Source organism: Melanerpes formicivorus, unplaced genomic scaffold (assembly GCF_026170545.1).
Source record: "Melanerpes formicivorus ecotype bairdi unplaced genomic scaffold, bMelFor1.0.p_v2 SCAF_2, whole genome shotgun sequence".
Lineage (NCBI taxonomy): Eukaryota > Metazoa > Chordata > Aves > Piciformes > Picidae > Melanerpes > Melanerpes formicivorus.
Window position 1 is genome coordinate 34358824 of NW_027142354.1, and position 16292 is coordinate 34375115.

Genomic DNA, 16292 nt, shown 5'->3' on the forward strand with positions numbered 1-16292 from the left:
TGTTTAATCTGAAAAAGAAGAGGCTGAGGGGAGACCTCACCACTGTCTACAACTACAGGAAAGAACACTGCGGAGAGGCTGGTGCTGGTCTTTTCTCACAGGTAATTAGTGACAGAACAAGAGGGAATGGCCTCAAGCTGCAACAGGGTAGGTTTAGACTGGACATTAGATAAAGCTTTTGTCACAGAGTGGTCAAGAATTGGATTGTGCTGTCCAGGGAGGTGCTTGAGTCACCAACCCTTGATGTGTTTAAAAGTCATTTAGATGTGTTGCTTGGGGATATGATTCAGGGGTGAACTTTGTAGAATAGGATTATCAGTTGGACTTGACAATCCCAAGGGTTTTTTCCAACCTGAATGTTTCTGTGATTCTGTCATCATATTTAAGAGACGTAGGTAAGAAAAACAAAACTACATCTAGTTCTCTCACTGCTCACAGCCAATTAGCACTGTGATACAATACATGCCCTTCTTTGCCGAGCAGGTATTAGGATAAATCATGGCTCGAAATCAGAGCAGGCAGCAGTCAAATTGCATGATAGACACTTCATCAGAATGAGAATTTTTTCTGAAGTGTTGAAGGGAGATACTAGCTTAGTAAAATTTACACTAGTTCTCATTAAGAATAACAACCAGATAAAGTAAAAGAAGGTTTAAATGCACAGCAGCACTTTTATGAATGTTTATGAAAATTTTTAAAGCCAGACAAAAAAAATTAAAAAATAGCAAAGAACAGCAGCTTGTTAGACAAGAAGCTAACTGCATCTAAGAAGTGCTCACGACTCTTTAACATGCATAGCAGCACTCACGGAACGGTATGACACGGTGAAGACAGACCTTTCAGCACTCACCACTCACCCCGGTGCAATAAAAAAAACCCTCTATAGCAGAGAGACAAGCACAGGAAGACTCCTGCACTAAAGCCATGCAACAAAAGAACATAGGCCTTCAGCCTTCTTACAAAACACAACACAATGAGGCAGGGATCTTATTTTCATATAAAACTGTTTCTGAAGTAATTACAAAGATGTGAGCAACACAAAAGAGGCCACTTTATAATACTTTTTCCTTTTTGCCCCCAAGTGTGGGGAGACATAACCAAATCTCTAAGCATCAAATTTTCTCCTATCCTGTATCAAGCACTTGCCTATCAATTCACTACAGAATTTACCTTTCACTTCAGTTATAAGAATTCTAACCTCAGAAGTACCTGTAGCAATTTACAGGAAATGTGAAACAAAATTTGCCTAAATCACATTGTACTTCCAATCTCTTGGCTACTCAAAGGACTGCCAAAAGCATTGTGGTTATCCAGATTGTTGCTGCTCATAACAGTTATGAGGAAAGCAGAACTACGCTACGTACTTTGCTGCAGAACTAGCTAAAGTTCAAGTGTTGCTGCTAAGTTCCTTTTTCATTGTACAACTGACTGCAATGGAATCTTTTCCATTTTTGCACAAAAACGTTTCCTGGTTGTAAAACTCCAATTGTCCATATAGAAGCTCCTGAGAGAGCGTATTTTTCCACTCTGGTACACACTGGCTTTTCATATTCTCCTAGACTACTGCCAGGTCGTTCTGGGAATGAACAAAGAAAACTTTTCGCAGCTCACTGAATCTAAATGCTAGCTTTCTGCCTCATACAAATCAGGAAAATTTATGAAGATACTGTTCAATAGTTCTGAGACATACAACCATTGTAATATAATTTAATCAGTGTTTTTAATTCAGATTTGCTTCTACTAGAATTCAAATCGTACCATACCCCGTTAACATTTTTAGTTTGCTGCTGCATTTCCCATATATCCACAGGGCATTGAGAAGTGTTCACACACACATGAAAATAAAAGATTATGCCAAAATTCTTTCAAAGCTTGTGAGTTTGGATTTTTTAAAACTTTCCTTTAAGCTCTGAATAACCACACATCTACTTTTACACTAAAAGGCAGTCATAAATTTATTATAAATACACTATAATAATACACTAATGGCTTGACACCTTGGACCAGAGCTTACTCCATGTTAGTGTTAACCTGTATGACTTGGTTTTCCACAGGAGATAGATCTACACAGAAGAGAGTCCAGAAATTAAGATTCCAGGTGCTCATTAAAGCCTTAAAACAGTAACAACAAAATCTGCAGAAAGTGATGTTAAGAATGGCTCTGTATTTCACTTTGAAAAAGAATCAGTGTGAAAAATCAGAGAAATACTCAAGTAGATTAAAAATGCATATCATACAATTAATAAATTGGAGGTACTAGTTGCAGAATAAATTAAAAACATATGGACAGTGACCAAGTGCACACTTTATCTGCTTAGTTCAAATTCATAACCTTCATCGCACACCAGCCAACATTTCCTCCCAAGGCTTCTTCATATTTTCCCTTTAATCCCAGTTTTGTGCTACAGAAAAACTTGCTAATGCAACTGCCAAATACATTTGACTTCAAATCACTTCTGTTGATGGAGATTCCATATATGACATGATCCTTCTTTAGGACAGGCATAAATGGCCTCAAGGTGTGTCAGGGGAGGCTTAGATTAGATATTAGGAAAAATTCCTTTACTGAAAGAGTAGTCAAGCATTGGAACAGGATGCCCAGGTAAAGTGGTGGCACCACCATCCCTGGAACTGTTAAAAAACCATGGCACTTTGGGACATGGTTTAGAGGGCATGGTGGTATTGGGCTGATGGCTCAACTTGATGAATGTAGCAGGTCTTTTCCAACCTTAATGATTCTATGATTCTATCACTCTACAACCTTTTCTTTTCCTATTCCCAGCTTATTTAGAGTTAAGAAATAAAACTTATTTTATTCTTTACAAACCTCATCTCATTATCTACTTCTGTCAGCACAGTTTGCCTTTCCATCTAAAACTCTAGGACTTATCAAGAGTACCAACTCAACTTGTATTTTCAGAAATTACCACAATATTAATCCTCATGACTAGTAACTGCACTGCAGCATTACAAATAAAACTCCATCAGTATTCTAGCAAGCCAAACCAAATCACATTATGGAAAACTGAGCAATAGGTATGTATTTCACAGAATTATCAGGATTGGAAGGGACTTCACGGATCACCTAGTTTCAACCCCCCTGCCATGGGCAGGGACACTCCACTAGATCAGAGTACCCAGAGCCACATCCAGCCTGGCCTTAAAAACATCCAGGGATGGGACTTCCACCACCTCCCTGGGCAACCTGTTCCAGTGTCAGCAACCTGTTCAGTGCTGCATGCAACCTCGGCATATTTGATGCAGACTATAAAAGTGAAGTGGATCTCTATGTTCTGTTCACTTCTGCTGATTCTTGTTTACATTAAGATAACGAGATTAGGGGACACTACATCATTTCAGTTTACTGGTTATAGAAGACAGAAAAAAATAGTAGTACACTACTGTATCCTATCTAAGCAAACACAATATTCAAAAAGCAGATTCAAGGACTGCAGATTGAAAGTCCGTCATTCAACAGTCCATCAAATAACTTTTTCTCCATCCTGGGTCAACATAAAAATGTCTTCTGATCTGGAGTCACCTGCTAGTTGCAGATAGATTGGAATGTGTGCAAGTCATTTACAGCACAAGTAGGGAAGTTTGAGATATTTTTAAGACAGTACTTCTGACAGAAATTAAACATATAGGAAACGCTTGTTACAAACACTTTAAAGAGTTGGGGGGGAGGTGTTATATTTTTCACTCTGGGCAAGAAAAGTTATTTTTTAGGGTCTTTTTGTGGAAGTGTAATTATGTGCTCTATAAAACCAGAACAACTTGTGTTACCATCAGTAAACTCAAAAGACAATGGTGTAATTTTACATCATAGCATCTATCAAGACTGGATACTATGATGAGACAGTATGATAATGCAACACAGAAAAAAATATCTCCTCACAAAGAGATGCTCCAAAGCTTTTCCTGAAACAGTATTACACAACACCGAACAACATAAAAGCATTTCTGATTAAAAAGTACATACCCTTCCTGGAAGAACAACTGCTTTAACCACTCTTGATATTCCAAGATCATACAGACAGAGAACACTTCCCTCTGCTTCTTCCAAACCAACCAGTAGGCCAGTTCTCTTCTGCCAGGAAAATTCCTTTACCACACGAACAGTGGGAGGCTGTTCATTTACTCCACTGAAACGGTATGCAGAGAGCCTTTCTCCTGTCATACAGTTCACTACCTCAAGTTGAGGACCACATGCCAACCACGCTAGGCCATTTCTGCCTGTAAGAGAAAGAAAGTTGACTAAAGCAAATTTACAATAGAAGACTGAAAACAACTGAAATATCACAGTCACTGCCCCTTTCCTTCAATGAAAGCACCTAACAGAGGTAAAGCAGCTTACCTAATTCTGCTCAATTATTTAAAATCACCCACTGAAATCCTCAAGCTGTACACATATTAAAATTAACAAGCTGCTTATTTTGCATTTGTACTTGTACTTCCTGCTCTCAAGAATTTGTATTGTTTGGGATAAAGATTACAATATACTGATCTATCATCTTTATACCATATTTGATAATCGGTATTTCTGGAAATCATTTAAATACAGACAAGTCTTAAAGCATCCTTCAAATATTACAAATCTAACCCAATTCAGTTTTAGTTTTTTAATTTTACTTGACACATGCCTACTTTGGGCAGGGATTTGGACTTCAACAAGCAATTACCTTACAATGGAAACTGCATGAGCAAATTCAAACTTCTACGTGTGCTGATCACATGAAGAATTTAACACATTTTGCGTCACTGAACTACTTCACATTCCAAGCAAGTATTAACTCAATTACTGTATTTACAGTTAAGACAGTGACCTGGTCTTAACAGAAGCCTAGACATCCAGACAGGCACCTGGCTCTGCCTTCAGATCACCTAGAAAGTAAATACCTATCTGCTTAGCAACTCTTTGAGCAACTCTCACTGGGTGCTCATTTGCATACTATTAAATACTCTGGAAATATGGCTGTGGCAATTAAGAGTGGGATCTTCTTCTGCTTTTATTCAGACTAGAAAAGACAGAGGCAAAACCCCCTGCTTTTTAAAACTGTAGATGAACTATTTCTGCGCATGACGTCATGATGGTCACAGAGCTTGAGCTGGCACAAATAAATACATCCCCAAACAACACTTACTTTTTTCAAAACTGCATTTCATTAAAAATTGAGGACAACTCACTGACTGAGCATATTTAAGTAAATTATTTTAATAGCACAAGACTGATGCAGGTTGTTGTTATTTCAAAGCATCTCAACAGCACCAGCCTGAAACAGTTGATACTATAACCCTATGCTTCAGTTAAACTCTGGGCAGTAACAGCTGTATATCAAGACCATATTTGAAGGAAAATGCTCACCTCCAGAAAACTTCCCACTCAGCACAGAATCTAGGGTTATCTCATCTTCCCCAAGTGCTTGAATAGTCACCTCTGGAAACTGCAGCAGACTGCTCGTTACCTGAGCTGTTAGGTCTCGCATTCTTCACTGTAAAAAAATCAATTAAAAAAAAAACAAACCAAACATTAGACTCGTGTCAGCCACAAATATTTTTGCAAGAAAGATGTCATCAGTATACCATGAATAATCTATACATTGCCTGTAGCTCTTTTCCTTAGATAGGTAACAGGAGAAAAAAGTAATACACTGAGTGCCATTCTACTCACATAGGTTAGTAAGGTACAATCTGAGAAAAAAAAATTTTAAAAGTTTGAGACATTTCCATTTGTTTTTTCCCTTAAGTTTATACTTTCTTATTGTCAATTGTCTTCTAGCAGATTTCACCCATAATTTCTGTCTTGTTCACTATGTGCATATTTATTTTCAACACTAAGTTCTTAAATACCTTCATTCTCAAATTCTTCTAGACAAGGTACTATCTGTATTTTCACATTACAAGCAACACAAACCTTCATAGCTCATAAATTAGAAAGCAGTTTTACATAGACTTATGATCTAACTAATACAGTACTTTAAAATACTGGTTTATTTCTATACTTAAGTCCTCCTAGTGCTTTCCTCCATACTGCCTGTCCTTATCACACCTCTACAGTATTCTACAAGAATTTCTAGGCCTTTCAGATATTTTCCACACTCTTGTAGGCGTTCCATAAAGAGTTCACAACTCAGTGTGTGAAGACAGGGTTATTTGGTAGAAAAGCTTAAAAGCTGAAGTGATTAACAAGATTAAATTGGTCAGTAAATAAGAGATTTCCATGCACGTGGAAATATAAACTACTTTCAATAACCATGTTTTGCGAGCTCTATGGGATATTGGAAAAAGCTACCAGCGGACGTAATTCATTTTAGTTCATATAGCACTGCTTTCCTCATGAAGTCTCAAAAGGAACACATATGTAGGTCACTACTCCTGGGTGTTACGCATGCTGACCAACTCAGGTATTAAACAGAACCCTTAACCCACGCTGCGAACCAGTACAGCCAGCCACACCAATGTGCACACAAACCCTTCTGTATTAACTGTACCATATGTGTTCTCCCGCAAATGAATTTATGATTGTTTGTTTCTTCCAGCATGCACTAATAACCTATTCTCCCTACAGCGCAGGTGGCTGCAGCAAGTTTTGCAGACTAGACTCTGAGTGCAACACAAATTTATTAAAAGGAAGTGTTTATAAACAAGTATTATTTGTATGAATTGCACTTCTGTGGAGATAGATTATGCCTTAAAGCCTGGGCTTTACAATTACGTCAACTCACAGTTACTGTTTGAGAATATGAACCAGCATCTTCTGCCATCATGAAAACAATGAGCATGCTAAACACCAGAGGTCTAAGTCAGGATCCTGCATTAAGCACAGCTCAACTTGTACAAAAACACTGTTGCCAATGGTAAAGCCAGTACTACTGGATGCTGCTGCAGCCAGCCAGTCTGACCACTCTGCCAGTGTTCTCAGCTACTGTACACCAAGCTTTAAGATGGACAATTTAGCTGTAGTAGTTTTGTTGGGTTTGCTTTTTGGATTTACTTGTTATTGTTTCAAAGTGACAGTGGGATACACTTTCCTACTGCATCCGGGGGCTCCAAATAATTTAAAAAGCCCCCCCCAGTTTGACCAGCACTCTGACTTAGTTTAATTGCAATGATTTAACAAATATATTTGTATGACTAACCCATAATACCAAATATTAATACAGATATTGGGTTGGTAAACAGCTTAAACATTTCAATTTGTACCCATTGCCTCTGGCCTTGTCACTGGGCATCATCTACTTTACTCCATAAATACCTTCAGGTATGTAAATATATTGGTGAGATCTCCCTTGAGCCTTCTCCAACCTGAGCAGTCCCAGCTCTCCCAGCCTCTCCTCACAGAAGAGATGCTCTGATCCTCTCTGATCATCTTTGTGGCCATTCCCTGCACTCTCTCTAGTACCACCACATCTCTCTCTTGTGAGACTAGAGAGCCCAGACCTGGACACAGCACTTCAGGAGTGGGCTCACCAGTGCTGATTAGAGGAAGGGTCACATCCCTGTACCTGATGGCAGCACTTCCCCTCATACAGCTCACAATACTATCACAGCCTTCTTTATAGCAAGGGCATATTGTTGGCTCATGGTCAACAGGGTGCCCAGGGCATTTTCTGCCAAGCTGCTGTCCAGCTGAGCAATCCTCAATACATACAGCTGCATGTTTTTTTTTCCTCCCAGGTGGAAGACATTGCACATTCCCATGTTAAACCACATGAGGATCCTGTCAGCGCACTTCTCCAGCCTACCAAAGTCCCTCTGGAGTACAGCAGCATGATTCCCTGTTGTATCACCAGCCTTCCCAGTTTTGTATCATCAACCAGCTTCCTGAGGGTACACTCTGCTCAATCATCCAGATCATTAATAAAAACACTTAATAATCAAACTCCTCTGAGGTAACCTATTTTAAAATAGTCAACTAGCCAATCCTCCTTTAAAGGAGAACACTGACTTGACAACATATGTTAAAGAACTTCAGAAAACAGCATAAAATTCCAAAAAGAGCATCTTACTGTAATGAACAAAAAACTAAGTCTTTTTTGTAAAGAACAGAGAGATCTGGGAAAAAAAATTATGGTGAGCACATCTTGATTATTAATGCAATGTGGCATAGTAGTAGCAAGGCATTTTAATTGTGAACAAGTATGTTCCAGGAGCACTGGTAACAGCATTCAAGGAAACTTTGCTGCATGCTCTCTCCATGAAGTCACCCTGCCTTCACCTCTGCCTACCTGGACAGGCCAAAAGCACAGACCTTTGTGTGACCAAATCAGAATAATAAATAAATAAGTAAAAATTAAGTTACTCCATTAGAGAAATTTCTATTCAGGGAAGAAGGAAGGGAAAAAAAAAGGAAAAAGGAAAAAAAAACCCAAACCCCACCACCAACCCAAACCACTCACCACCCCAAACTCCACACCAAACTAGAAAGTCTTTTCTGGTGGAAAGCTCATACCTTGACAGTGTGGTGCTGTCTACAGTACATGAAATACATTTATCAGGCCAGTACCACTAGTATGAACTATCAAATAAGTAACACTGGGACATTCACTTAACTTTAATCATGCTGTAGTTGTTAACTGTGTATAAAAGCACATGAAAATGTTAGCACATCAGGCACACCCAGGTCTCCTTTAGTAAGCCAAGGGGCATTTTAAACAATTTTTTTCTGGCTTGGCAATATGGAGCTGAGAAGATAAAATCCACAATAATACAAACACTATATTATAGCAATCTGATTATTAGGGTGTCTTATCTGTATCATTCTGCAAAATTAAACCAAGGATTACAGGCAAACTGTAACAGTGGGAAAATAGAGCAAGGTTGAAGGCATAAAGCCTCTCCTTTAAGAGATCTATCAAAACCTAACTGCATCCCTGCTCTCTTGGAAATCAGATTCATGTAAAATGCCACAGGCTTCCTCTATTTTCAGAAATAAACTTGGAACCCAACCTCCCAGCTGTACCCTACAGGAAAGTGGTCTGGGTGCAAGTGCCCAAATTATCATTCTTATTCACCCTAGGTACTTAGGACTTGCAAATATCATAAACCATTTCCAAAGAGAGGAGCCTGTCACAAGTCAGACTGATGACAGATTGTTGGATTGAAAAGCTCCAGCAAAAAAAAAACAACTGAGAAGTTACACATGCAAGCAGAATCACATACAGCCAAGTCAGAGTTCTGAGCTGTCCAGTTTGACTGACAACAGTATGTGAAAATCAGGTTCAAAGGTGAACAATATTATGGGCTTGCTGAAGAAAAAGCTATAAACATGGTGAGTCTCAGATGAAGCTACGATTTCACAAAACATGTTAACTTCATTTGCGCCAAAAGAGAGGTCTTGCTGCTGATTCTCACCTCTCCTTCTGCTCCCTTGTTCTACTGCTGGGGCTTACCCTGCACTGACCTGAACATTTTTTAGAGCACACTATGAACCCAATTAACTTCCTAAGCAAACAAAAAACTAACCTAGTAAATCAGATTGTCTTCTTCTAGGTTAGAAAATTGAACTGGCTCACTGTCCACAGATAGAGCTAGCAATAGTTGGCAGAAGGAAGGAAGCAGGACAGTGCAGTGGGAAGGAGGAGGAGGAAGAATTCATCTGTCCTCCTTTTGTGGCAGTAAGCCATTAACATAACTCATAGATGTGTGAAGCTAAACACATTGTTTGTGAGGACAGCTGAAAAATCTTCTGGGACACCACCCAGCGCACAGTCAACTTTTAACTCCCTGTTACACATAGAGACTCTCAATCTCCCTGAGAAAGGCTGCAGCTGTATTCTTTCCTACAGGCAGATGTGGAAGCTGAAGTGGTTGCAGGGAAGTGTTACTTGGTGATCAGAGAAAAGACAACACTGTGTGACAGTATTCAGATCATTTTCTATAGAAGCAGGGCAGTGGGGAGAAACTAAAGAAGAAGAAATGGATGAAAATAATTATTTTGAGAAAAAACAGCATCCACTTGGGTGAATAGCAGGTAAAAAAATAAAACTATCAAAGTTTGTGCATGATGATTAATGACTGGTTCAGTGTCATTTTTCCAGGAAAAAACGGGAAGCAACTCACAAGTATTGGAGGAGCAGTAGATGGAAAAGACACTTTATGCACCTTAGTAGACAGGTTCAGTGAATTTACACTTTACCATATTTTACTCCTGCAGAAAGAAGATTTAGTGAGTTAGCAGGTGATTTTGTGTGTACCACTAGGTCTTTTTTTCCCCCACTTAAGCAGAAAATCTCCCATTTTTTAGGCAAAAACTCTACATTTAATCCAAAATGTTAAGTTCTAGTTAAAAAAAAAAAAACCAAACACCAAAAGAAACCCACTAGCATAACAGACAGCGTAACTATAAGCAGGCTTATTTAACTCATGTGCAGCCTACAGATTCTCTTGCAAAGTTCATGCAGATGCTCCACAAGCACAGATCTACAGCAGGAGGTGAGAAGAAGAAAGAATTTCATGTGTCTGTCCCAACAACCCCCAACAGCTAAGATCCTGTAGCTGATGTAGACCATAGATTTGATTTCTCTTTAAAGGAAAAAACCAAAAACCCAACACAGACCAGAATTTGACATCAGAGCCAGGTCAGCCAGCTACCTCCTCTCGTTATTTTCAAACACCACCATACTTTCATTTCAAATTTGTAGTCTCTGTCTAATGTAGCTTAACCTAACAAAATTCCCTAAAGCCAGTTCTGAAATTACACTCTTTTTTTACATTGCTTGGTGTACCTGGACAGACAGTTATCAGTGTAAAGTATCTCAGTACAGAACACACAGCCTCCCTAATAGAGGGAGACAGCTTACCACACCAGGATGCCATTGCACCACACAAATTCCAGAATCACATAATCAACAGGAAGACAAAAGCCTTCCAGAATCAGTGGAGGTCAACCTGGTGAATACTCTTGCTCAGGCAGGGTCACCTAGACCAGGGGGCCCAGGCCCATGTCACAGAATCACCAAGGTTGGAAGAGACCTCAAAGATCGTCAAGTCCAACCTGTCACCACAGGCCTCATGACTAAAGCATGGCACCAATTGCTACATCCAATCCCCTCTTGAACACCTCCAGGGATGGAGCCTCCACCACCTCCCTGTGCAGCCCATTCCAATAGCTAACGACTCTCACAGTGAAGAACTTTCTCTAGACAGCTTATCTAATTCTGAAATATATTTTTACAAACAGCAACCTGACAAGCCAACTGGTGAAAATATTTGCAACACATGCAACTAGCCCACGGTTTTGGTGACTCTCCTACCAACTGAAGTGTTCCCTCCACCACACAGGTAAAACAGTATCATACCAGCAAAGGCTTGTCACTCTTATTCCTCTAAATCTATATCCGACAGCTTACTAGGCAGAAGACACAGAATTCATAATAACCTGATAAAGTCCATTTCACTGTTCTAAAAAAGCAAACCAGAGGCAAATGAGCAGATGCATTAAGTGCATGCAGAGCTGTCCTCAGCAGAACAGGACACGGTACTGCGTACCCAAACCATTGTGACAGCTGCCAGCCAACACTAATACAATCATTCAGACCGATGGGCCTAAGAAGTCACTTGAACTACCATGTTTAGTCATGCCCATGAAACGGGGTTCAGCATTCCCTACAGAATTAAGTCTCTAAATGTCCCATCATTTTACCAAACCAATTTTTAGAATCAATTTTTAGACCTGAAAGACTGACACCACACTTCTAATTGACAGAATCTCCACACCTGAAATCATGGCTTATTAAGAAGTCACACACTTTTGTTTCAGTAAGCAACTTCGCTGTGTGATGCGTGCCTCGTGTACAACACCGAGCCCCCCCTCCCTGAACGCGCTGGATGCCTGTAAAGCTGTGCTTTCCCCATTAAACCCAGCCCTCTTCCCGCGATTCCCGCTCTACGCAGATAGCGAATTTCCCGCCTCCTCCCGCAAAATTACACCGAGAGGGGGGAGGGGAGGAAAAAAATAAACTGGGGTCGAGGGGAGAAGTTTTTTTTTTTAAAAAAAAAAAAAAAAAAAAAAAAAAAAAAAAACCAAAAAAGTGACCTAAGGAGCGAGAGGCGGGGGCGTGCGCCAGGCTGCTGGGCAGGGGGAAAGCTCCCGGCGGCAACCGCCACATCTCCCACGCCCCCCAGCTTCTGACGGCCGCCTCCTCCCATGTGCGCTGCCCAGGCCGCGCCGCCGGCCGCCCTGGCCAACCCCGTCGCGGCCGGGCCACGCGTGGCGGACACGGCGCCGTAACCCAGGGAGGGTGACTTACATAAGGGGCCCGTCGTCGGGGTTCAGGCCCACCCAGGTCCCTCTCCGGGCCCGCGCTGCGCCAGCGGCGGCGGTGCGGGCCTAGCCGCCTTAGGAGCGCCCGGTACACACTGGAGAAGGAAGAGAGGCGGACGGGTGGGGGTCGCCACCTCTACCGCCTTCTCCCCACACCGCTCCCTCCTGCTCCGTGCACGTCCCCGTCCCAGTGCGTTTTCCCCCGTACGTGCCGATGAGGGCGGCGGTACCTCCCGCAGCAGTTACAGTGGCCTCCGGCTGCCGCGAGCCCGCCGGGCCGGGCCACACTCGAGTCCTGCGCAACCCCGCGCGCCGCGCCCCTCCCCCCGCGCGCGACACCCACCTCGCTCAGCCGCCGCGCGGGGGGCGGGGCGGGAGACGGAGTTCTCGCGAGAGCTGCCGCGGCCTCCCCGCGAATTTTCAAACCGCGGGACACGGCCCTAGGCGGCGGCTGCCTCTGGACTACGTGTCCCGGCCTGCTGCGCCTGCAAGCCTCACCCCTGGCACCCTGTCGCGACTCCTTCCGGGGCGGGCCGGTTTCTCCAGAGGCTCGCCGGGAACTGTAGTTCCTTGCCTGCCGCGGTGCCTATCTTTTCGGCGGAGCGTAGGGGAGGCAACGTTTTGCCTCGGGCTACAGCAGCCACCGCAGTCGCCGAAGGGTCTGGAAATGGGGCCACCCCAGAGTCCACAGGGAGCACTCCCAACCGCGACAAAACTGCAGGCCCTGTAGAGCCACTCTTCACATGCAGCCTACCCTCCTTTCCATTCAACGGCAAAGGCACCGTGGCAGGGAGATGACCTGCTCTGGCTAACTCTGCCTACATGTGTCCCTCATAGCAGAGGCCACCTGTCCTCCTTTTAGTAGCCCTGCCTACACATGTCCCTCTCACCTCTGCGGCTGTTGGGCCTCGCGTGCCATCCGTGCTTACACATCGCTGTCCTCCCTGGGGCACTTGGCTGCTGAAAATGAGTGCCTGAGGAGTTCAGCCTCAGCATCCCTCACCACGGAGTTCTGCTCCTAGCAAGCGTAGCATGGAGATTAAACTCCTCACTTGGAGTTTGCATGCTTGGTTTGTGTGGTGTTTGCACCTCATTGCAGACTTGTCAGCACAGCTCTTTTCAGCAGCACCTACAATCTTAGCAGCGTCAATGAAAATTCAGATTACTCTGTTTCAGTGAAGCTTAAGCCTGCTACCAGCGTGTGCAGTGTCTGTAAAGGCAGTGGTTCTGTAGTTTGAATGAAGTTTATGCCAGGAATACTTTCTCATAAAATATGCCAAAAGACAATGCGAAGAGGGATATTCCATACCACAGGATAGCACAGTCGGCATCTGGGCATTAGTCAGCAGGTGGTGAGAAATTGCATTGTGCATTACTTGGTTTTCTTGGGATTTATTTCTCTTTGTTATCGTCCTTTTCATTACTATTACTATTATTAATCTATTTCAATTATTAAACTATTTGTGTCTCAATCCATGGATCTTACTTTTTGCCGAATTTCCTCCTCATCCTACTGTGGAAGAGGTGGCAGGAGGAATGAGCAAGTACTTTCCAGGCGCGCTCAATTCCTGGCCTCTAGTGTATTTCAGTTGTTCCTATTTGACCGAAAAGGTCTGAAAATGAAAGAAGCAGAAACATAGCTAAACATCAATGAAATAACATTGCCAATTAAAAATGCATAGAATAGAATAGAATAGAATAGAATAGAATAGAATAGAATAGAATAGAATAGAATAGAATAGAATAGAATACCATGTTGGAAGAGACTTTCAAGATCATCATGTCCAACCCATCATCCAACAACATCTAATCAACTGAACCATGCAACCAAGGACCCTATAAATTCTCCTCCTAAACACCTCCAATGATGGTGGCTCCACCACCTCCCCAGGCAGCCCATTCCAATGGCAAATCACTCTCTCTCTGTGGAATTTCTTCCTGACATCCAGTCTGAACCTCCCCTGGCACAGCTTGATACTGTGTCCTCTTGTTCTGGTGCTGGTTGCCTGGGAGAAGAGACCAACCCCTTCCTGTCTACACCCTCCCTTCAGGTAGTTGTAGAGGGCAATGAGGTCACCCCTGAGCCTCCTCTACTCCAGGCTAATCAATCACAGCTCCCTCAGCCTCTCTTCATAGGGCTTGTGTTCCAAACAGTAGGAAATCTGAGACTAAAAAAAAAAATATACCCATTTGGCAGCATAAGTAAGCATTTATTTACAAACAGAAACCTTGATTATGGCATGCATTCACCACTGAAGAGGGGGCAACTGGAGGTATTTAACTGTGCAAAACCATTCTTTGCAACCATCATGATGACAGTTCTTTGTGTCAGTTTCCTTCATGGCACAAGGTACATATCACCATTGCCTTTCAGGTTTTGCCTTTTGGAGGTAGAATATCAGCAATATTTGAAAAGAAAAGTATCACTGTACTTGTGGATTACTATTTATTGAATCCTAGTTCATTACTCTTGGTGTTCTGGATGTTGTTTCATTTAGGATGTGACAGTGGCAACAGTCTGATGTATCCTTTGTGCAACACTATTTATGTATGCAAAAAAAATAAAATGAGCAAAGTCCCACTTTCTTGTACTGACAGAAGATATCTCCAACCCCCCTTCCAAGTGACAGAAGATATTTCCAGCAGTTGGTGATTGGACCCCATCTTTTCCTCCAGGTAGCCAAGAACTAGGCATATTGTTCTTTCTTACAATATTTATTCAAATCTTCATCCACATGAACAACACAGTTTTTAAATGAAACTGCACATGCCTGTTTGGGATATGGTACTATTGTTTTCTCAGCTACCAAAAGAGCTCAATTTCTTTTATGCTTACCTTAAATTAAAGCATCCATTAGTCATGCCAGCTCCAGCAGACATAATGCAGTCACAAACACACTTCAGTGGCAGACATCTAATTTCTTTAACATGAATGTTTTGCTATTGTCACAAGTTAATTAGAACTCACTGAACTTGCAGTAGTACCTGCAGCACTTGTCTCTCAATTTAAACAAAGAAACCAAGTCTTCTGCTTTCAATTTCAAAAACCAAAATGAATTTTCATCTTTGACATTTTAACAGGATTTTCACTTTCATGCTATTTTATCTTCAACCCATATGGTATCCTTCACAGATTCGTTACACATTGCATTCAAGGTAGTTTTCATTACAATTTAGAAATTGTCCAGAAAATACCAGAGCTATTAAATGTCACTCCAGCAGTTTAATGCCTTCCTTTTCTCTCACACTCCCACATGTATGACCTAAAATACCCTACAAATGCCATTCCAGACCTCTTTAGCACATCCTTAATAGGTTTAACTGATTTTGGAGAAAAGCAGCTAAACATTGAGATTAATGTGTAAACCTGCAACACAGTACTGCATGCACCATTAGTCACTGAAAGAAGACAAAGTAAGTATAAAGTGGAAAATGCAAGTCTAATGTTATCCCTTTGAGCATGTGTATTGTAACATGTTCCAAACACTTTGACTTCAAAACTGACCTTTGCAGATATTAATAAACCAATCTTCACTGCTTCTAACAAGTGGAAGGATCATCAAAGAAGTGGCAAATTCATTTAATTTCTCCCAGCACTATTAACAGTATACATTATCTCTAAATTACATCTGTCCCTCTTAAGTCTACCATTCTGTACATTATTATGCAAATGATGATCATGATTCAGTGGCTGCAGGTGCCATTTTAGAATTATTCATTTGTACCATATAAGAGCACAGGTCATGGACAAGGAGCCACCATGCCAGGGAGTGAAGTAGCATGGTGTTGCAGACACTGTTCTGAGGGCAGCTGCTGGATGTGTGTGGAGTGCATGATTCCTTAGCTGACCAATTCCTTAGCATGCTGCATAGAGCAAAACAATAACATTCCATGTGTGCCAAGAATAACATCCTCACATTGGCACCCTTTGATTGGAACATGCTGCAGAAGCCACCTCCTTGACATGCTGGCACCTCTTCTTGGGAAAAAAATTTTAGCTTATATATGTGGTTGGATTTTACTCATT

The 16292-nt window shown here is 41.8% G+C and overlaps 1 protein-coding gene across 3 annotated transcripts in view; it reads right to left on the reverse strand.

The window, feature by feature from the left end:
• Nucleotides 1-12623, reverse strand: part of AHCTF1 (AT-hook containing transcription factor 1) — a 50117-nt gene extending 37494 nt beyond the window's left edge. Inside the window, exons 1-4 of one of the 3 annotated variants that reach the window (XM_068155817.1) lie at nucleotides 12252-12581; nucleotides 10063-10150; nucleotides 5366-5492; nucleotides 3983-4236 (exon numbers count right to left, since the gene is read on the reverse strand). In XM_068155817.1, coding sequence (XP_068011918.1) covers nucleotides 3983-4236; nucleotides 5366-5486 — 375 coding nt within the window. In that variant the 5' untranslated portion in view covers nucleotides 5487-5492; nucleotides 10063-10150; nucleotides 12252-12581. Of the gene's footprint in view, nucleotides 1-3982; nucleotides 4237-5365; nucleotides 5493-10062; nucleotides 10151-12251; nucleotides 12582-12608 lie in introns of those variants that run through there. The other 2 variants (XM_068155825.1, XM_068155809.1) reach the window with 2 other exon arrangements.
• Between the last annotated feature and the right edge of the window lie 3669 nt (nucleotides 12624-16292).